The sequence below is a fragment of the Lycorma delicatula genome, chromosome 7, assembly GCF_047948215.1.
Source record: "Lycorma delicatula isolate Av1 chromosome 7, ASM4794821v1, whole genome shotgun sequence".
Taxonomy (NCBI): domain Eukaryota; kingdom Metazoa; phylum Arthropoda; class Insecta; order Hemiptera; family Fulgoridae; genus Lycorma; species Lycorma delicatula.
In genome coordinates, this window is record NC_134461.1 from 119,233,944 (window position 1) to 119,257,227 (window position 23,284).

General features: G+C 27.9%; 2 protein-coding genes across 2 annotated transcripts in view; both read right to left on the bottom strand.

The window, feature by feature from the left end:
* Positions 1-735, bottom strand: part of LOC142328202 (transcription initiation factor IIA subunit 1-like) — a 50,194-nt gene extending 49,459 nt beyond the window's left edge. Inside the window, exon 1 of the mRNA XM_075371786.1 lies at positions 576-735. Within this exon, the coding sequence (XP_075227901.1) occupies positions 576-599 (24 nt within the window). The 5' untranslated portion in view covers positions 600-735. The remainder of the gene's footprint in view (positions 1-575) is intronic.
* Positions 736-8,516: 7,781 nt separating this feature from the next.
* The window catches only part of Rop (Syntaxin-binding protein Rop), an 80,547-nt gene continuing 65,779 nt past the window's right edge, over positions 8,517-23,284 (bottom strand). The window contains exon 12 of the mRNA XM_075371240.1: positions 8,517-21,940. Within this exon, the coding sequence (XP_075227355.1) occupies positions 21,879-21,940 (62 nt within the window). The 3' untranslated portion in view covers positions 8,517-21,878. The remainder of the gene's footprint in view (positions 21,941-23,284) is intronic.

Consider the following 23,284-nt stretch of genomic DNA (forward strand, 5'->3'; position numbering starts at 1 on the left):
TTGGATACTAAATATGACATTGAAATTAAAAGTATTAATTTTAAGATCACTTATAATGAACTTCTGTTTAAAAAAATGAGTGTATTCTAATCACAAAGTTTAGGATAAGTACTGTATAAATGTTAACAAAAAAAAATTCTCAAAATATTTTATTTTAATAAGGCACAAAACAATTTATAAATAAATAGACAATTAAAAATAATTGCAGTATGATAAAAAAAAAATTATTTCATACTGGTAAAAATTGATATACAGAGAAGACTTCATTATTTTCGGATTCACTTGCTTCAAATCATATTTGGCAATTCTCAAGGTTCTCAAATTTCTAGGTTAAATCATTTTTTTCTTCTTCAAAAAATGTCTACGCATACATAACTTACAGAAAAGAACCAATTTCAAAAAGAAACCGTAAAGCAAGATAAAACCATGTTAAAACTGTTATTCCATATCACTTAACTATACGTAAACACCTAACATAAAATGTGTTGAGTCAATACTAAAATATAAGCCTATTTTAAACCAACGACTAATTACTGTAATGGCCATCACTAATATTGTTTTAAACTACAACTTACCACGCTAGTCTGACTAAGAGCCATGTTTAAATAATTCTCAAATTATTAAGACATTAACACTTAATAAATAAATAAATCCTCACGGAGAGGAGGGCTTCGCAGCCAATTATACCGCAGTCTGCAGCTCTTTTATACTTTCTCTAGCCTTCCCATTCCACTACTAGCGTACGATCGCAGGTACGTCACATCCTCATTAAATATTATTGCATAATTCTCCGAACTAGTATTCAAGTGTTCAATTTACATCAAAATTACTTTTTTTTACACAAGATAAAAAAATAAAAAGCATATTGGTTACAACTAAAATATCTCAGGTATAGGATAAAAAAAATTTAATCAAGCGATAATATTTGTGTGGTATTATATTCAAGAAAAATATATTTACTGTCTCATTCACGTTATAATTTTGTAGTTTATACATTTTTTTACTACTGATTTCACATACAGAAAGCAGTTCGAAATTCCAAAGCTATGAAACAAAGGTTTTTTAAAAGCAGTTATTAGAGTACATCCGTGGAACCTACTATATGGTATCGCTACCTACAGTGTTATCAGTTTTTGTTACTTGATTATTAGCCCTGTAGATTGAGTACATTGAGCTATTATTTCACTCAAAAAAATATTTAAAATTCTAGGCAACAGGACTTTATTACCCATGACTTGCAAATATTTATTGTTTAATAACCTTCAACTGAGCCGATTGATGCAGACATTTCCCGCTTTCCTTGTAATTTTTATTCACATTTTCTGTACACAGTGTCGTGTGCAGTGTTCTGTATATATCTATGCAAAGCGCGAAAAATTAAATTGTTAATTACACGGAATTAGTGTTTTGTTAGCTTGAATGACAAGAAATATCTTGATAAAAAAAAACCTGAAATTATAATTTCAGAATCTCCGTCTTTTTATTGATCAGATTACATTAAGACGTCAATAATTTTTTTTCTTACTACATAATCATGAAAATACAGTTAAATATTCATTCATTTTATGGCAAATAGCAGCCGAAGCAGTAAGTTACTGAATGAACTAACCACAAAAATTGTTCTGTTTACACAATATAAAAAAATATCTAGACAAGTCTTATTTTCATTGTGCTTATAATTTATTAAATGTTAATGTTTCACCCTAATTTGTGTGCGATCTCATGTTTTACTTTTTTATTTTATTTAGTTTTAACTTTCAACCTTTACTTATTTATATTTTCTTAATATTTAAATAAGTGGTATAACAACAATGTGGGCTCAGATATACACATGCAAATTGTGATTTCAATGAAAACAAGTGTAATTAGGAAAAATTGAAATATCAAGTAATAAAATTAAAAAAAAAAAAATATCTATAATGTTTAAACATTTTTTTGAAGCTAATTTTTTGTAGTTTAAAATGATGTAAAGTTTTAATATGCAATATACTTAAATTTTCATGCAAATAAAATTATGAAGCTCAGGTCAAACTTTATTTAATACTTGTTTGTTAGATATTCTTCTGATTTCCCAGTACAAATGACGATGAAACAATCTTGTAGCAACTAAAATACACACTATATTTTACTTTGACTCAATTCATACATTGCCTTGTTTACATATTATACATTTTGACAAGAAACAGATATCAATTTTATGATGGGGTTGGTCTCACCTCGTACCCAAGGTTAATTACCACACCATGAAAAGGCTAGCTCTGGAGCTACATTTTTGGGTTAGTTCAGTTTACACCACCTCACCAATAACAAAAATAGCAAGATTAAAAAAAAGGCTTAGGTTTTTGTACAGCTTTATAGTTATTATAGTTTAACTTAGATATTTTTTAGAGTCCTGAATATCTTAAATAAATTATTCTTTTCGTATGGTTTTTACTGATAAGGAGACTTTGACAGGTAATATCTTGTCAGTAATTGAGTTCTACACAATAAGTATCAGGTTGAAAAATTTTACAACTTGCACCAGCTAGACATCTTACAAATACATTTTTGCAGAATATAGACTTCATTGTCAAATTATAACCTCTTTTTCTTACTGTTCAATAATTTTTTGAACTCAAATTGTTTATTATGTAATTTACTTTTTTTATTACATTGTTTACTTGATATTATGTCCCCAATTATATGCTTCATTTTTCTTTTGGGTTTGATACTGCCACTTCATTAGAACAAATTTCTTTCTAAATTTTTGCATATTTTTTATGACATTCTTCTTACTTGCTTTACATAATTTCTTTGTTTCCACTTATATTTCTTCAACTTTACATTTCATTACAACCAAATTATAGTCAATAACCATTTTGCGTTAAGTTGGTTCTACATTCCATTATTACATTTTAATACATCCCCTAACCATATCTACTGTAAGACAGTACATAAGTATATGAGACTTTTTCTCATCTCCTGGCTTTACTCGTGTGTATCAGTGATTTTTAAGAAATAAAATTGCAATTAATAGTTAATATTTTTAATAAAATTATGAAAATTTGATTCCAGTTTCATTTACTTTACTTGACTTATAATCTCTACTGTATCCCTTCTCTTCATGCTATTCCAATCAACCAAAGACTCATCACTTTTCACATTTCTCAACAGATTTCCCCTTTTAAGTAGATTTCATAAGAAAGCTACCTATTGTAATGGGTACCATTATTTGACTACTGGAAAATTCTTACATATCTTCACATTTCACATCCCTCAGACTCCAAAACCAACATCAGTTCAAAAGTTTATATATATATATATATATATATATATATATACAGGGTGATTCAGGAGGATAAGGCAATACTTTGACAACTCATTCTAGAGGCTAAAAATAAGAAAAAAGTTCATATAAACATAGCTCCGAAAATGCTTCGTTAGCGAGTTATACAGGCGAAAGATTTCGCCCGAGTTTCAGTTCCTCTGGGTAAATTAAGGCTTTCTGAAATTCTGGAAAGGTCAATTAAGGGGCAAATTCAATTGTTTCTTATGGTTTTTGAGCTGGGAAATCGAAAAAAATAGGTCCCAGAACTGTATCTCTCTTAGTTTTTAAGATATCCCACGTAAAACGCCAAAAATAGGATCAAAAAACACATTTTTTTACGTTTGACGTACAATAACGTTGTTAAATTGGCAATAAATCATAAATTGTTTTAAACATAAATTGTAGAGAATGTAATTATAAGAAGATTGATGTAAATAATGTCAGCAGAAATAAATAAAATTTTAAATATGTTGACTTTTGTTAACAACAAAACAGATTAATTTTTAACAGATTGAAAAAAACTTTTTCGTTATGTACAATAGATAATAACTGGAGGAAGAAAGAATACTTACTGTTTTTTTATGATAATATGCTGCTTACAAGTAGTATTTCATGTGGTTTAATAACTTTCAAAAATGCCACTGTTGTGTTCAATGCACTTTTCAACGCGTTTTACTAGAGATTTTGTGTTGCCAGTCTAACAGTTACTTTGCGTTCCTTGATTATAGCTGCAGCATTGAGAATGCAAACAATCAGTTCATCATGTGTGTCTACTTTTTGCTTGTAAACCTCATTTTCCAACCATCCCCACAAAAAATAATCCAACGGAGCGAGGTCGGGGATATCAGTGGCTAATTAACCGGCCCTCCACGTCCTATCCATTTACCAGCAAACTTTTCATAAAGCCATTGCCTTACTTAATTAGTGAAATATGTAGGAGCTCTATCAAGTTGGTAATACATTTCAATTCGTTTTGCTATGGGGATATTTTCCAGCAACATAATAGATTCATTACGTAAAAATTCCAGAAAATTTCTCCCTGTGATGTTGTAGTATGAAAGGACCAATTAACTGGTCATCTATGATACCACACCAAAAATTCATTCACTGAAAATCGTTGCTGGAAATTCTTTTCCATTGCAGCATGTGGGTTTTCTTCAGACCACCGATGCGCATTCCGTGTGTTGTTTATTCCTTTACGGTAGATTCATCCGAAAATAATATAAATGGAATTAAATGTTGATTCCTATTAACCCATTGACAAAACTGCAGCCGGCTGGCGTAGTCACCAGGCTGGAGATGTTGCACTTTCTGAATATGAAAAGGATGCAATCCATTATTATTTAATGTTCTCCATACTCTACTTTGTGAAATATTGAGCCGTGTTGCAATTAATCGTGTGCTCGTTGCCGGATTACGTTGAACCATCTGCATAATGTTTTCACCTTTATCAGCATGATTTGTCCTTCAGATGAAATATGAGCGATGGGAAGTGTACCATTATCACGAAGATTATTAAAAATTCTAATAAATACTTTACGATTTGGTACAACACGACCAGGGTACCTATGTCGATATTCCGTAACTGCTGCCGGAGCACTTCCATTGCAAAATCCATTGATGAAAATCATGTCGGCATATTCGGCATTAGTGAAGATACGCGGCATTTTTCAAAACAAAACTAAACAGAATTTTACTTTTTTAACAGACTTAATTTTTATGCACTGTAAAATGAATACAAAATTACACTTCTTAACAGTTTTCTGAAATTTTTACGATAAGAATTCGACGTAATACTGCAAACACGATTGATCAGGGAAAGGTTATTTAACACATTACCACAATTAACTGACAACAATGAGTAGTATTTAAAGAAATTGTTATAAAAAATCAGTGTTGCCAACTGGTTTTCCGTAGGTCTAAAATTATTGTACCTACTAGACACATCTGTTTTCTTTTTTGGTAACATTCTCTTCTAAGTTTTCGTCGGTTTTGTTGTTAAACCGACAAGAGTCGACATGTTTAAAATTTTATTTATTTCTGTTGACATTATTTACATCAATCTTCTTATAATTACATTCTCTACATTTTATGTTTAAAACAATGTATGATTTATTGCCAATTTAACAACGTTATTGTACGTCAAACGTAAAAAAATGTGTTTGCTGACCTTATTTTTGGCGTTTTACGTGGGATATCTTAGAAACTAAGAGAGATACAGTTCTGGGACCTATTTTTTTCGATTTCCCAGCTCAAAAACCATAAGAAACAATTGAATTTGCCCCTTAATTGACCTTTCCAGAATTTCAGAAAGCCTTAATTTACCCAGAGGAACTGAAACTCAGGCAAAATCTTTCGCCTGTATAACTCGCTAAAGAAGCATTTTCGGAGCTATGTTTATATGAACTTTTTTCTTATTTTTAGCCTCTAGAATGAGTTGTCAAAGTATTGCCTTATCCTCCTGTATACATATTTCACTTTCTTGTGGATACAATAACTGCTGTAATTTTGCACCAATCAGTTTCAAATTGATACATAAAATACAACGACCCAAAATCTCGGTCGAGTTCGTTAATGGGCAAAATCGGACCATGGGGAACTTTTTTGAATAACAAAATATCCCTATAACTATCTTATTATGTAAAATATTGAATTCATTTAAAATTCCTACAATTCTTTGGATAAGGGCCTAAAACTTATCTAAGTAAAGTTTTTTGATATCATCAACCACTGACCCAGGGGGTGGAAAGAATGGGGTTTTGAAAACAAAAAAAATCATACTTCCCTTAATAGGCACAGCATCGAATCAGTTTAAAGTGGTCGTTAGTCCTTTAAACATTACCTAAAACTTCTGTCTGAAACAATTTTTGATATGACCAAACCTTACGGCAGGGATGACCAAAATGTTGCTGGAATTGTAAGATGGGGCTTGTCATATACTAAACATGTGAAACTTTTTTTCACATGCAACCACTGTCATATTGAATAGATTTGAAGTTTTTCTTTAATTTAAAGTGGATATCTTTTTTATCCCCTAGCACTAGTGAAATCTACCTCATCTTCTGGCATGCCGAAGGAATTTTTTCTAAGTATATCTTTATTTCTTCATGCTACTGAAGAGGTTGGTGAATATAAGCAGTATTTTTATAGACTATGGCTTTCTGTTTACTTGAATTAAAATCTTGTGATAGTAACTAGCATATTATGAAAAAAGAAAAGTAAACTTTGAATGTCATGCTTTTAAGGCAAGAGGAGTGTGAACTATTTTGTTATTGAATTAGATGAAAAAGCGCTATTTATTATGCAATGACACTGTAACTGTACTAAAGTCAATTTCATGAAAACAAAACAGAATTCTATATATGTGTTGCAAGTGATGAATACATTTAATAAAATCATATGCTTGGGTGTTCATATCTATTATTTGGCAGTTACTACCTGCATGTAAAGGTGAGCATAACATTTCAATCAGATCAGTATCTTTGAATGCTGACCTGTTAAAAAGATTTGCAATCAATTTTGAAAGGTAGGAAGTACTAAATTTGAACCCCATTTGGTGAAATATTATTCTCAAAAAACAATTCTATTTTTCCCATTAGTAGAGCTGCATTTCAAATAATTTGTAAAAACTTCATTTTTTGCTTGTTTCTTAAGCCTATCTACAAAAATATCCTTGTGTTTGCCTCTTGGCTTGCAGAAATTAAAATATTTAACACTTCTAGGCTTTTTTACAAAAATGTTTGCTAATCTCCTGCTTTAAGGGAATACACCTGCCAGGATTCAAGTTGCTAAGTTTTCTGGTTTCAGCAACACTTAATTAACACCTTAAAGGGTTGCAAATCAAAATAATTTTTGTTTACTTTCCTAATGATCCCCTTAAGGATTACTGTAACAAATGTAGGGTGGTGCATGAAATGATCCAACATTTGTTTAGGTTAATAATTATTGTGTAGTTGGCAGAAATGACATCAGTTCATGAATACTAGTTTCTTCTCTTTCTGAGTGCACTGTTTGTGTATCGTTCCAAGATGGTTGACAAAGAAAGACTTGACTGTTGAACAGCACATAAAGGCTATGTTGTTTTTAATGAAAAAAAAAGTGTGGTGTTTCACAGACAATTTCATGAACATCTTTAAACTCTATGGTCACCTCATTTAAAACAATATGCAGACTTACTATAAAAAAAATTTAATGGTGGTGGTTCACTTGAGGGTAAGCACAAACGGCCTGCCAATGTTCATTCTCCACAGAATGTCAAAGCTGTCAGAGGCAGTGTTGTTGGAGCCTGGACTCCTCAACAAATGGGTTGTGAACAAAGACATATTAATGAACAATGTTTGGTTTTCAGATGAGGCACATTTTCACCTAGGTGGGGTTGTTAATAAACAAAATGTGTATTTTTGGGCTTCCGAAAATCTACATGTGCTTCATGTTCCAAGAATACAGTGTGGGCACTATCTCAAGACATGGGGTAATACGGCCATTCTTTTTTGAACAGTCAGTGAACGTTATCTAAACATTTTACGTAATAATTTTGTTCCTCAGCTTCTTGCAAAAGTATTTCACCAATTAGAAAACGAGTGGTTCATGCAGGATGGAGCCAAACCTAACACAGCTTATGTTGTTTTAGACTTTCTGCATGAAACTTTTAACACATGTCATTTCAAACAGATTCCTTATTGTTTTGTGTGTGTGGACAGAACTAGCTCCTGAACAGTCCTGATTTGAATCTGTGCGATTACTTTCTTTGGAGATTTCTAAAGAAAAACATTTTCCTTAAACATCCTTGTACAGTGATGGAACTGTGAGTACTGATTATTATGGGATAACTGAGGATATGTGTTGTCGAGTTATTAACAACATAGGAGTTCATGTTGAAGAAGTTGCTAGACGTGATGGTGGTCATATTGAAAATGTGATAAGCAGAATATAATCTCCCATATATATATATATATATATATTGGAATTATATCATATAATCCCATTATATCTATATTGGAATTCAAATATGTTTTAACAAAACCAAATATTGGATCATTTCATGCGCCATTTTGTATATATACAAACATATATATATAAGTGCAGATAAGACTGGAAATCATTAAAAAATCTACAGCATCATAAAAATAAAAGAAAAATCTGGTTAGTAAACTGAAAAACATTTCAGAGAAGAGGTTCAAAGTGAAAACAATTATTTCATTAATTTTAATTTATTCATGAAACAAATAATACAGCAATAAAATTATACATCACATCAACAAAAACAAAAAATACACATTACAAGTGGTAACAGTGCATAAAAATAAATTACAAATATAATCTAATTATAAAATAAAAAGAATGTTACACTATTATTAAAAAATATGAAAAATTACAGTATACTTAAATATATTGATAATAAGACTTATTTAATTAAGGCATAGCAAATGAGTTGATTCAAACAATTAAGTTATAAACTAACAATTATTACTTAATATAATTAACTTCTAATTCTACTTTAAATCATTTTTATATTAATTAAATTTATTCTTTGACATGTATACCTAATAACTGTATTTAAAAAAAAAAAGAAATGAAAATGATTACAATAGTTTAGTAGGTACAAAAGTTAAAGAAAAAAAAAAATACAGAAAAAATAAAACTAAATACAGCTCATTGCAACAAAATTTATTGATCAGAAAATTAAAAAAAAAACTTTTAACATGTAAGATAATTATTTTTCCAGTTCTGAAATATAAAATGTATTCTAATATTGCTTTTGAAAATTTTATCTACTTGTTACAGTAACAACAAAGTTTAAATGTAAATAATATTTAAAATATTTTTATAAATAAGATCATAATAATTAAGCTGCTGTTTAATTTAGAATATAAATTCATAATATATCATGGCATTTTAATATTTATTACAACTTTGCACTTTACCTGTTTTCCAATTTGTATTTTTAAATTTGAAAACAAATTACAAAAACCAATTCTAACTTTTCGAGTAAAAAAATTTTAAACTACTGGATAAAAACAACAATCATAGGATTATATAATACTTTCGATAATTGATTAAGCAAAACCCAGTAAGGAACAAAGGGATTATTAACAAAACAAAATGTGTTGGTTGAAAAGGTCTTTGAACAAGGGAGGTGGAAAGAAGATGTGATTGAGATTTTTGTTTAAATCTCAAATCCAGTATTAATTATTGGAACTCAAAGATGAAAAGTAGGGTACAAAAATAGACGTCTATACATCATTCATAATTTTAAAATGGTATCTTAATTCTAAACATTTTATGAAACATGTGGTATAAATAGAAAAATATATACAAAATTTCAGTAATTAAAATTTGTAAAAAAAGTACTTGAAAAGGCAAAAATATACTTTTTAAAATCGATTAACTTTTTAACACGCAAATAATATATTTTATTTAATCTGAATACACCATGTCAAAGAAGTACAAAACAAATAAATGTAACAATAATCATAATTACAGTAATAATCATACTATTTAACAAATTTCAGTTTAGTTAACAGATCCACTATTTGAAATTAAATAATTTATTTTACAAGGTAACATCTTTTAAAATTTAATATTATTTTAAATACATGAAGGCATTTAGCAAAGTAAGGTAGACTTTTTGTCATATTTTATAATGGAATTATTATACTTAAAAGAAATAATTAATATAAATTCACTATTTATAATTAAACATATTGGTTGACTGATTATGAATTTGCAACCTGACTGATTACAATAATATTAATCAATACAGATGAAGAAAAAAGTAAGTGTCCAGTAATTTTAGCAGATAATTTAGACTTAGAGTAGGGTATGTAATTAAAATATTTTACTTGTATATGTTTAAGAATATTTTAGATTAATTACCTGTATGCACCTGATTTAATTGTTGGCCTGCATGAACACATCAAATGTGAGGAAGCACAGAAGAAGCAAGCAGCTATCAATTTATTCTACTCATTTTATACTTCTAATAGAATTAATCCGTCAATGTGGTTATTTACAAAAACTTCTATAATCAATGTACAAAGTAACTTGTGTATTTACTTCCAGAGCCAGATTCTTTTTGGAGGTAATGATCTATTTGTTTAAAAATGAATAAATTGTATACATATTGCCCAAAATTTCACTCTGGCATGAAATGCAAATTTATCTGAAATTCTATAAAATTATAAATTTTATATTATTACAGCATTTTGAACTTGCTCACTGATAATTTCCACCCTGAATTTCTTGAAATAAAAATGACTTAAAAGTTACAGACATTAATTATCTTAGAATTACTGTTTTACTAATAAATAGAAAGTAATCTCTAATTTTAGGCATATCTTACTTATTTAAAAGCCTTCCTTTAAAATACACAATGTAAATTTATACTTCCATTGATTATTAACAATACTAAAATTTATACTGGATAATTAAATTAAGAAAATGAATAAGTACTTGCATATAAATATTAGTGGTGTAATCATTTTACAATAATTATATACATATTAATTCTTTATTTATTTACATACACTAAGATTAATGAAGTTTCATCTAAACCTGTGTAAAAATTCTACCATTATATAATTATTATGCTTTAAAAATACTATATATCATACTTGAGTAAATATGTCAAATGAGTTTGAACACACATTACGAAAATATTTACTATTTACTTTATTTATGTATAATTAAAGATCAAAACAACACCAGCAGTACTACGATAGTTGATATAAATTTCTTACAGTAAATCACCTTCTTTTCATAAATTCATGAATGAAAACATTTTTTTTTCTTAATAAAAAAAGCAAGTAATAAACTGAAAGTAATAAAACCCAAAATTAAACGAAAATGTTGAATAACTGTTAACATGACTTATTTTCTTAAGTCATTGTAATTTTGAAAATTGTAATATTGAAGTGCAATGAACAACATTTCATAAGTTAAAAGCATTAAAAAATGGTAGAGTTCAATTTGTTCTTTGAATTACAAAGGCAGATTTTTAATTTAGATGTTTAGGCTAGTTTTGGAAAGTGAAATCAGAAACACCTGACACAATCTATCACTTAATATATTTTATAAAATAAAAAAATATGAACCAGATTAATCAAAACAGTGTGTGTGAATCATTTTCTTAATATATATGTAAAATGACCTTGAAATATAAAGTCGGCTTAAACAAATCAAACATAATGATTTTATTAAAGCAGCCAAAACTGGGGAAAGAAAAGGTAATTTATTAACATAAATTTTTAATAAGTAAAAATTTTATTTAACAACCTTATATATATATATATATATATATATATATATATTTATTTATTCATTCATGGGATTAATCCTCAATAAAACCAGACCATAAAAAATATTTAAAAAATTCTGATGAATGTACTTTTGTTCATATGAATGCTTTAGAAATAAAATCTATTTAGACTAGTTCTATAATAAAATTCTGGAAAATTTGTTCGATAAATTTCATGTATTTTTATTCAGACACACATTATATAATATGAAATGTAATGACTATTCTTTGCTAATAATAGTGGAATGTTTCATCACTAATTGTCAATATTAAAATTTAAAAATACAGATACTATCCAATTATCTTTTATTCACTTTGTTTTTTTATGATAGGGTAGTCTTAGTTATTTTTTTAACTTATACCTATTTTTATCATGATATCCGTCTGTAATCTGAATTTTTTCAACTGCATTAATTTTTTGAAATGAATAGGAGGTAAGGAAGCTTAAATGTACAACTTTTAAGAAAATGGGTATGCAACTATTAATACATCTTCAACATATGTTGAATCTTGGCCTCATGGACATAAAAAAAGGCTTGATTGGGTGTTCTATAACATGCTGGGAGTCTGCTTGACCGAAATGTTCTCCTTTATCTCTTACTTTAATAAAATTAAACAATGAATTGTGAAGTATTGTGTAGAAATAGTTAGTAATTATGCTAGAGCTTTATGTAGTTTAATCATATGTGATATAATGGTATTACAGGCTATTTAGTTTTGTCCACATTAGAGAAACCAGTAATAGTTATACAACATTTTCCTTTAATCTATGTAATTGATACACCTCCATTAAATTGAAATTAACCTAAAATGCAGATAAAAATCTTCCAAAAGCACAATAAATTTTGATGGATTGAGACTAATAAGAGTAAGAAATGCAATTTAAAATTGTTCAAAATATTAAAATCAGTGTTTGCTTTCAAAATATCGACTATTTAAAAGTTAATTTTACAACTATGAAATAAATTACATTTTTTTTTCACTTTTTGTAAGTGTATAACAACTTGTAAGCCCAATTAAATTTCACCCTTTAATTTCATACTGACTCTTACATACTTCAGCCAGTGCCATTAACTAAACCAAACAAAAGTTATATGTATAATAAAAGTATTCAAAGGTGGAATTAATTCTGGAATCAAAAATACTTTTCTCCAAACTAAACAGCTTAACTTTAATTTTCAATTCGAGCCTCCATGTGGCCCAGCTGGAAAATTGGAAATTTCTGGAAGGTGAATCGGAATTCCTCTGCGGCTAACAACCATAGTTATAACTCTGAGCTTGCTCCACTCAAGGATGACTTCAAAAGTCAAATATAGAGAGGTCTTTTGGGAAAATAATTCCATTCCACCGTCCTGCTCAACAAGAGAACAAGGGAAGGCTACATCGGATTTGGTGAGTAGCTACCTATAAGACAGCAATGTATTGGAGCGTTTGGAACCACCCAGACAAACACAACCATAAAAGAACAGGATTAAACATAAACAAACCAACTACATTGCGACACACAATATAAATTCTCTTCTAAAAACTGAATAACTCAAGAGCTTCACAGATGAATTAGATAAACAAAAAATTAAGATAGAAATATGACAAACGAACCATTCGAATCTAAAGGATACAGAATCTGCAATAGGAAACCTGGAAAAAGTCATGAAACAATGTCCTCAATTCGGAACAGGGTTTATAGTATATTTAAAATTAATAGACTCTTTAATTGATCTTAAAGCCATTTCATCAAGAATCGCAACATTAACCTTAAAAACTACAAACAAAATCTATACCATCATAAACACCCATGCCCCACTAATGCGAAAAATTTCCTGACAAAGGCCATGGAAGAGGTGGAAATATTTTGGGACACACTTGAACACACAATAAACCAGATAAATAAAAACAATGTTAAGATCCTAATAGGGGACTTCAATGCTCAACTGGGAAGAGAAAAAAATACAGATATTATCAAAAAATGGCCCCATAGAAACATACAAACAGGAATGGTCAGACTTGACAAACTCTGCCGAGTACACAACTTAATGTCTAAATCAACTTATTTCAAAAAAAGGCTGAGTAAACTTAAAACTTGGAAACATCCAGACTAGAGGAAAGGAGAATGGCAGCTAGGTTACATATGCATGGATAGGCACGTTCGCACAGAAATCTACAATGTCAAAGTACTAAGAGGAACAGACACGGCTTCAGACCATTACTTAATCAAAATCAAAATTAAATTCTCTCCAAAAAGAAAAGAGAAAATATGACGCACATCAATTAGTAAAGAATGAAAAATATCAGGAAATCACACAAACCTTAAAATTAACTGACAATTTAGAAGAACTGATACTAATTTTAAAACAAGCTGAAAACTTAGGCCCTTTAAATCCATGTAAAATACATACCTGGTGGACTTCAGAATGTGCCAAAATGAATGAAGAAAAATTTCACTTGACACCAAGCTTAAAGGTTAAAATTTCAAACCCATAAAACAAGAAAATGCTATCAACCTTAAAAACATCAGAAAAATTCACCCAAACCATCAGAAACATTAAAAGGATATCTGAAAAAGACTTAATAAATTAAATCAAGGAAAACTACCATAAAATCAATTCTAGAGATTATTACAATACCCTCAGAAAACTACTACAAAAATATAACCCACCTTCACAAATGTTGAAAAACAAGAAGAAAATAGTACATCATAATAATACAGACAACGCCGAAATCATGGCAGAAGCATTCAACAAACTTTTAAACTGTAAAGAACTAGGGAAACTTCTGAAAATCAACATAAACACACTAGACTAAAAATCAACAGACAAACAACAGGAAGGGTGATTTCAGACTAAGAAAGAAAGTTACGATCCGAAAGAATTTAGTACTAGGCTAACAAGAAACTGGAAAACCCCACCTATAAAAATTGACTAAAGTGATCCAATGTAGGCCAAACAATTAAAACAAATTAAAATTGACTACAGTTTTACTTGCACTTGAATTTGAGTCTTACAGCATCAAAGAACAACCAATATTGAAAACATTACTTGCTCTATTTTTAAGGTTTACCTTCCTAAAGATACAATCTATGTACAAACTAAGACATGTTTACCAAATAGTACTTTGACTATAACTAATATTAATTATTGTAGTATATGTAATATCTGAAGGCGGGTCTGTAGTACGCTATGGCATCCCCTCCACTGATCTTAACATAATTCAGTAGTTTCTCCTTATACCAGCACCAGTATATTCCAAAAGTCACATCAATTAATTTGCAATGACTTGCACCATACCTAATTATGATGTCACTATTATAGTAAGGAAATATGCTCTTGTAAATTCGTTATTACAAATAAAATTATTATTTTATTCAAGATATATATGAAGTAATTTATTTATTTATTTCTTCAAAGTATATGTTGTTTCAAGTATGTTAAACTAAAGTTTTGCTATAAATAAACAGTAACAATGATGTAATATGAAATGAGTTGTTTATTTATTATAGTCTAAAATGTTATGATTTTCTTAGACGTAGCATAGTTATTTACGAAAATTATTTCTAAATAGCACGTAACACCAACAACTAATATTCTTTTGAGCTTTGTAGGCCTACAAAACAACAAAATAAAAATATTAAATTAATATTTATAAGTGTTAAAGAAACATGAGTAAAAGTAATATAATTATAATCATTATTAAATTTATTATTAAAAAGAGTTATGAACATTACAGAGATAAGTTCATACTCAACTACAATAAACGTAAAAATTAATTTAATTAATTAAAATGTTAATTCGTACTATATTTTATAAACATAAAACATAAAATGATTTTATACAAAATAATTTATATAGTAGCTCAAATAAATAAATACAGTAGAATAAATAAATAAGAGATGAAATAAATAAATGAATTTTTCTAGATATAACATATGTAGAATAAACAATTATAAAAAATAATAGATACTAGTCTGTATCATTTTGAGGTCTTACTTTTGTTACAATCAATAGCATGCCGGGTTATAGGAGTGGTGTACAGGAGGCAAATAGAGGCAGCTTGTAAGGAAGATCTGCCTTTACATTTTACATACTATAACTTCAGTATTATTACAGGTGAATGAAGTATTGAATTTTGGGAATATCAATTCAATATAAGTAAAAAATAGACTGAATATACTTCATGAAATCTTATTATTTATATTATTAGAAGAGTTAATATAAAGACATCATCTTATGGTAATGGATGGAAATTTGTAAAACAGGTATAAAAATAATGCAGGAAGCTTAGATATCATTGATTTTTCCAGAGAATTTAAAAACTCAATCAGTTTAAGTTTAAACCAAAGATTGGGATGTTAAAAAATAAATTTACTAAAACTTTTAACAAGGGTTCAAGATAGTAAGAAAGTATCTAAACATTTTGGAACAAAAATAATTACAAATAAAATTAAAATTGCATCACATTTTATCTGCACTAATAATAAACTGATCATTAATAAAAAATTTGCTATTAGAACAAAACTTAACAATAGATTTAAATGACATTATACAATATACATTTCTTTAACAAAATATCTTTCTGTATATAAAATAGATATAATTTTGTTTTAAGTTGTGTGTGTGTATTTTTTGTCCATATTACTGCAGATTTATCTTAATTACTACAAAAAGGAATAAGATTATTTACAAAACATATAATTTAACTCTCAATTAACATACTTAAAAAAATAAATAATCATTTGTAAAACAATATTTTATTAATGAAACAATTAATAATTTATTAACCAAGTAAATACATTTATTAACTAATAAATATATGATTATCATACAATAATTAAAATGCAACAATAAAACAAAGTATAAAATATTATTATAAAAGTTTAAGAAAAAAGCTGACAAAGTGACTAGTGTGCAAGATTATTTTACATTATTATTGTTTGTTTAATAATTTCTATAGATGAAGACATTAATAATAAAAACCTATTTAAAAAAAACAACATTGCTTCATTATCAGCTTCAGCTAATGCCACAGTAGAATTCTGAAAAAACTAACTTCTAATTACATTTTTATTGTTAATATTATAATAACCAAAATTCTTGAAGCATTATTATACAATCAATATACAGCTTGGTTATAAGGTGAGCCTAAATTAACATCTATAACTGTTAATAGCATATACTTAAATTTTAAACAAAATTACAGTACACAACAACAATAAAATTACAATAAATGGAATGGTAAATTCATCATATATTACACTTATATAAAAAAAAAAATAATTAAATCATATAAATTAGGATAATGACACACTGATATAACTGTTTTTTAAACTATGCGTTTAATTTTTATACCTATATGACCATAAAATCATCCATTGCATCTATCATACAGCACAAAACTTATTGGTTGAAAAATCCACCATCCCAGATGTGAGTGTAATCGCACTAGATTGGAAAAATGGCAAAGTAAATTTTCTTTTTTTTTCACTAGGAACCTATTGAAATAGAGATTGTAAATAATAACATAAAAGAATATACTTTACTGTTCTAACATTATTTGAAACGCTTAGAAAAAATGTAGGACCGACATAAAATTTTTAATCCAGTAAAAATAAAAAGAAAGAGATAACTTATGCAGACTTTATTTTTTATGATTATATTAGTCATTAGATATAAAAATCTTTCCTAATGCTATTAAAAAATGAAAATGAAAAACAAATCTATAATACATTAAAAATTTATAAATATAATTTATGTACATATAAATTCTTAAAGCAGTATTATAATGGATTTATTACACATTTTTTAAACTACAAACTACTTTTAAGTAAAATATCATTAATAAAGTGGAATTTCATTTTTTTAAATTGAATATGTTATATTATTAATTAGGCCTTAATTCAAATAAATAAAAAATGGGTATATTCATAAATAAGCATGATGTAGTAATTTTACAGTGTAATTATTAATAAATAGATATTTGAAAGATGATTTTTTATTAACAGAATTCCTTTTTTTCAACTTTTCTAAATCTAAGTGAAGATAAAAAAAAAGGTTAATATCAGTAACATTATACAATACTATATGGAAGAATAACAAATTAAGTACATATAACATCAATCAAATACATTATTAATAGTTTTTTATTTTATTACTGTAATTAAGTATATAAATAAGTTTATTATTTTTAAATAGCCTTATTAATTATAATTAATATATATATATATAACAATAAATAATATAAAAATTGTTTAAAATTTGTTTTTATACTCAAACTTAGATTATCCACCATCTAAATAACCATTGGCATTTTTTTTTTCTTTTTTTAATTAAATTACAATAAAAGTTTCCTTTGTAAGGAAAACTTGCAAAGGAAACTTGTGGTTGCAATTATGATTAATGAGGGAAAGTTTTGGAAACATTACAAAATGAAGGACTCATTTTTTGGGAAAATTAATAATTAATAATTTTGGAAAGAAGCTGGGAAAATTAATTAATTTCAAGTGTTATTTCTACATTTTTAAGTGATGCTAAAATATTCCTGAATTTAAAACCAATTTAGAAAGGGTAGTCACAAAAAGAAAGTTCTGATGAAACTGAAGAGTTATGGTATTAGTGTATACAAGTAATAATCTACTTCAAGTAAGATTTGTTTTTATACCAACTATTAAAATGATAGACTAAGTTTGAATTGGTAAGTAGTAAATAATTTAAATGCAAAATTAATTAATTAATTAAACTTTTAGAATATGCTATTTTTTTTATAAACTTTATGGACAATGTCCTTGGTATCTGATGAATAATTTAAGTTCTACAGAAAACATATAACAATAATATCCACAATCATTTACAACTATTTAATTTATTTTTCAGCTGAATTATATACTATTTAATACAAATATTAATAAAAATAGCTATAACAAATAAGATATAACAATATAATTTTTATAAACAATAATAAAAATAGTTCTAACAAAAACATGCTACTGTAATATATAAATTTAATGATTTTTTTTTTTTTTTTAATTATACAATATATATATATACACGTTTCTCCTATTCACAGTCTATATTAATTTGTTTATGGGTTAACTATACATGACATAATTTTTTTTCTTTTTCCATTAAATCATATTTTTTAATTTAAAAAGCGACAATGATTACTTAATAAAATAACAATAATAATGAATTAAATGATTTAATGCTATCCATTCATCTAGTGTGTGTATATATATATATATATACATACACGAGGTGTGATCAAAAAATACGGTGAATGAATTTTTATAGTGGCAACTGCCAACGCTACATCCATATGGTGTAATTTGTCCAATAGCGTGATCAACTGAGACAGGCAGGGACAAGTTGTAACACGTTCGAGCTTGTCAGTCAGCTGCCAGAGCCACTAGAGTGAGGTTGTGTTTATCATGTCTGTTGCGCAACATGGATTTTGAACAACGCATTATCATTAAGTTTTGTTTTAAGTTACAAAAGAGTGCCAAAGAAGCTCATGAAATGTTAGAATCGGTGTACGGCGATAATGTGGTAACTTAAGACTGTGTACAAGTGGTATGACCGATTTAAAAACGGAAATGAGTCTGTTGAAGACAAGCAGCGTATGGGATGTCCAGTAACCTCAAAAACAGTTGAAAATGTGCAAAAAGTGGAAACAATGATTCGCTCAAACAGGCGAATGACTATTCGAGAGCTATCGGAAGACCTTAACATCTCGTACGGATCCGTTCAAAGCATTTTAACTAATGAATTGCAAATGAGAAGAGTGAGTGCAAAATTTGTTTCCAGAATTTTGAGTGATGAACAGAAGGAAAATCGTGTGTCAATTTGCACGGAGTTGAAGGATCGTCTTCATGCAGATCCGGACTTCATAGCCAAAATTGTAACTGGAGATGAAAGTTGGGTCTATGGCTATGACCCTGAGATCAAAATGCAGAGTTCCCAATGGAAAAGCAGTTCATCTCCTCGCCCTAAAAAGGCACGTCAGTCAAAATCCAACATCAAGGTCATGCTCGTTGTTTTTTCGATAGAGAGGGCATAGTGCGATTAGAGTTCGTTCCAAGGGGAACAACTGTAAAATCTGAATTTTATAAGGGTGTACTGCAACGTTTGCGAAACGACGTATGCAGAAAGCGACCAGAAAAATTGACCAATGGCTTCCTTCTTCACCACAACAACACGCCGTGTCACACCTAGCTTCTCATTCGTGAGTTTTTGGCCGAAAAAAGTGTTCCTGTCTGTCCACATCCGCCATAATCACCAGATTTAGCACCATGCGACTTTTGGCTCTTCCCAAAAATTAAAACTGTGCTTAAAGGAAAACGTTTTGACAGCATTGCTGACATTGAGAGGGCCACGACCGAGCAGCTGAAAGCCCTTCCGAAAGACGCCTTCCAGAAATGCCTCCAGTCATGGAGTCAACATTGGGATAAGTGCATTGTTAGCTAGGGACAGTACTTTGAAGGAGATTAAATCGAATTCCTAATCGTAACCTTATTACTTTTTTTAATAAAAAATTATTCACCGTATTTTTTTATCACACCTCGTGTATATATATATATATAAAAGCAACCAAGCTGTTGATCACTCTCTGTTGATACTCTCTGATTATCCATCCACATGAACTAGGACAAATGGGACAGTAGTCTTAACCAGTTTTGTTTACATATAAATTTTTCAGTAACAAGCAATACAATATTTATAATTTTTCCATTAAATTATTAAAAAAAACCCAACTTTTTAATACTAACTGCTTGCTTATTTTTTAAACATATTACTGGTATTTATTAACTAATTTAGCTGGATTATTGGCTAGATTACTATCCAGAAATTATTTTATTTTTAGTTTTTTTTTTACAATTTTATTATTTATTGTTAATACTTTGGCTAATTATTTTTGCTCATTCAGTACAATTTTACTTTTTAAAATAAATAAAAAATTATTACCGAACTAACAGTAAATAGTGGAAAAACAACCTACAATATAAAGATGAAAGTCAGTGGATATAGCCCACTTTGATACGTGATCACTTTGCTATGTTACCTCCACACACTTGTTGATCTGGTTATTGGTTCCTGAATGGCTCAACTTATACATAAATCGACATTAACCTTGCATAGACTGATCGAATAATGCTTATAATTCATGGCTAAATCCACTAGATTTACAAGCAGCTTAAAGTAAAGAAATTATGGAACTAATAAGTGGTTTTATGTGTACAGCGACCCAAAAGATAATTTGAAGTAGAAGCAAATACACTTCCATTTCAACAAATACTTTACGATTAGATTTATTGATAATTATAATAGTATTTATTTTGTTTGAAAAGTGATTATTACTTATAGAATTATGTAAATAAAGATAATATTTATTTGTACCTTGAATTTAAAAAGACAATAAGCTTCTACACACCAAGAAAATTTATTTTACATAGCTACTATAGAAAAAGAAAAAATAAATTCAAAATGGATACAGTGAAAATACAAATTTTCAATACATTTCGTGTAAAACAGTATATAAAGTCATTGATCAGTTTCTGATATAAAGGACAATAAAAGAACAGATCTTTATATTCAGTGAGACATGCACATTTTAAAAATAATGTTTATAGATACTTTACTGACTCTGTAATTAGCATAAGAGCACAACTATCTGATCCTACCAAATAGAGAAAATATGTAAATTCATACATGAAACCTACATCAACCAGAGTATACGCCAATCTACACAAAATGTTTCAACAGAAAAAAAAGTTTAATGAAGAGGGAACTTAAAAATTTTGATTTAAATATTTGGAAGTTTGTTTTGTTTTAATTAAGAAAAAAATTACCTGAATTTTTTTCATTTTAACAAAGTTGAGAAACATAAAAAAATATATATCAATTTTTACATTACTACTATAAACAGTGTACATGAAATTGACAAATTTACTATTTTTTTTTAATAATTCTAACTGTAATACAAATACTTTTGAATAATTATAACATCATTACTTTTAATAAACATTGCTGCTTTTTCATTATATCAAATATACTTTATTTAAATAAATCACGTTTTAATTCTTAACTAAAAGCAGTTCTTCTAGATGTTACTAATGATCAACTAATACAATAATAATGCAAAAAACTGGAAGTACTTAAATACACCTGTGGTAAAAGATTTAATACACTATTAAATATATACGAGTACTTAGAGCCTGTTTTGCATTCAATAAATAAATTTATTTACTTTTTTTTAATTTTACCACAAATTTTCCATCAGTTGACCTTTTTAAGTACTTAAGTTGGATAGATTGCTCAAAAAGTCCTCAGGTGTCAAAATATGAGATGAACCTATAATAAGAAAACATAAATTGTTTAACACAGTTTAACTTTAAGAGCTTATCTTACAGGTTTTTTTAAATATATTAATCTTTGAAAAACATTCCTCTAGTGCTTAAATGAAAATAATTACTTGTATGCAACAAATTAACAATCAATAATTAAAAAAAAAAAAAAAGTGTAATTTTAGGTCTGACATCAGTATCTGCTATAACATTGGCTATTAAATTCTGTTATTATTTCTCTAATAAAAACACATGGAGCATTGGTTTGTTTGTTGTATGTGTTCACATTTTTATTTTAACTGCTATTAGTGCAGAGCAGGTCATGTGGTGCGCCGGGCAGCATTGTGCAGTTGTTTTTGAAATTTTTTACAAAAATAAATAAGTATAGAAGCATCATGCTTCTATTTATTGTGGAAACTTTATGACTCATTTCTGATTTACACAATACTTTGTTAGTTTCTTTGAGAGAAGTCAATGAATAACGTGTAAGCAATTCTAGTACATTGTTATGGTGGAGCAGCAGTTATCCTCACTTCTAGGACACAGCTTCTACACGGATTAATTCAGAACTTTTTATAAAGAGTTGTGTTAACTAACGGGATTATATAAATAAATTCCTCATATAATGCAATCAATGTTGAAGAATATAAACAGCACTAGTTTAAGTTGTTTTTTTTCTTGATTTGTCTTTCCAGAAAATGGGCTTTACCATTAAAAATATTGTTGCTTTGAATAAGGGTCATTTCAGACCAATACTAGATATACCTTAATAAGTTCACTGTTGATTAATGTAAAATTGTAACTGTAAGTTTCTTTATGCAATTTTAGGAATACTTCAACTAAATAGCTTTGATGAGTTAACTTAGCAAGCAGGAAGAAATTTCAATTTGATAAACCATCAGTGTTTGAGGGAGACAGTCTTATAAAAACTGTTTTTGGGACCAAGGATGATTATAATTCCTATTTATAACCATTGATTATACAATCTCACAATAATAGAAAATAAATTAATAAAAACAATAATATTATAACAATAATTAGATATATATATATATAAGCAGAAAAATTTAGAACTTAGTGGAACCTGTTATATACACAAGAAAACGTTTTACCCATGGGATTTCCCTTACCTGCTATAATAACAGAAATTCATCTGCAGGAATCTGAAAGTAGAATAGTATATGGCATAAATCATGTATATAAAATTTTATTGTTGGTCAGATATATATGAATGACATATTAGTTATGAACCAGTTATAAATAATGAACATGAAGTAATTTTAAATAAATTAAATTTGTATTATAAAACTTTAAAATTTATTTCATGAAATGGAACATAACAGAAAAATAA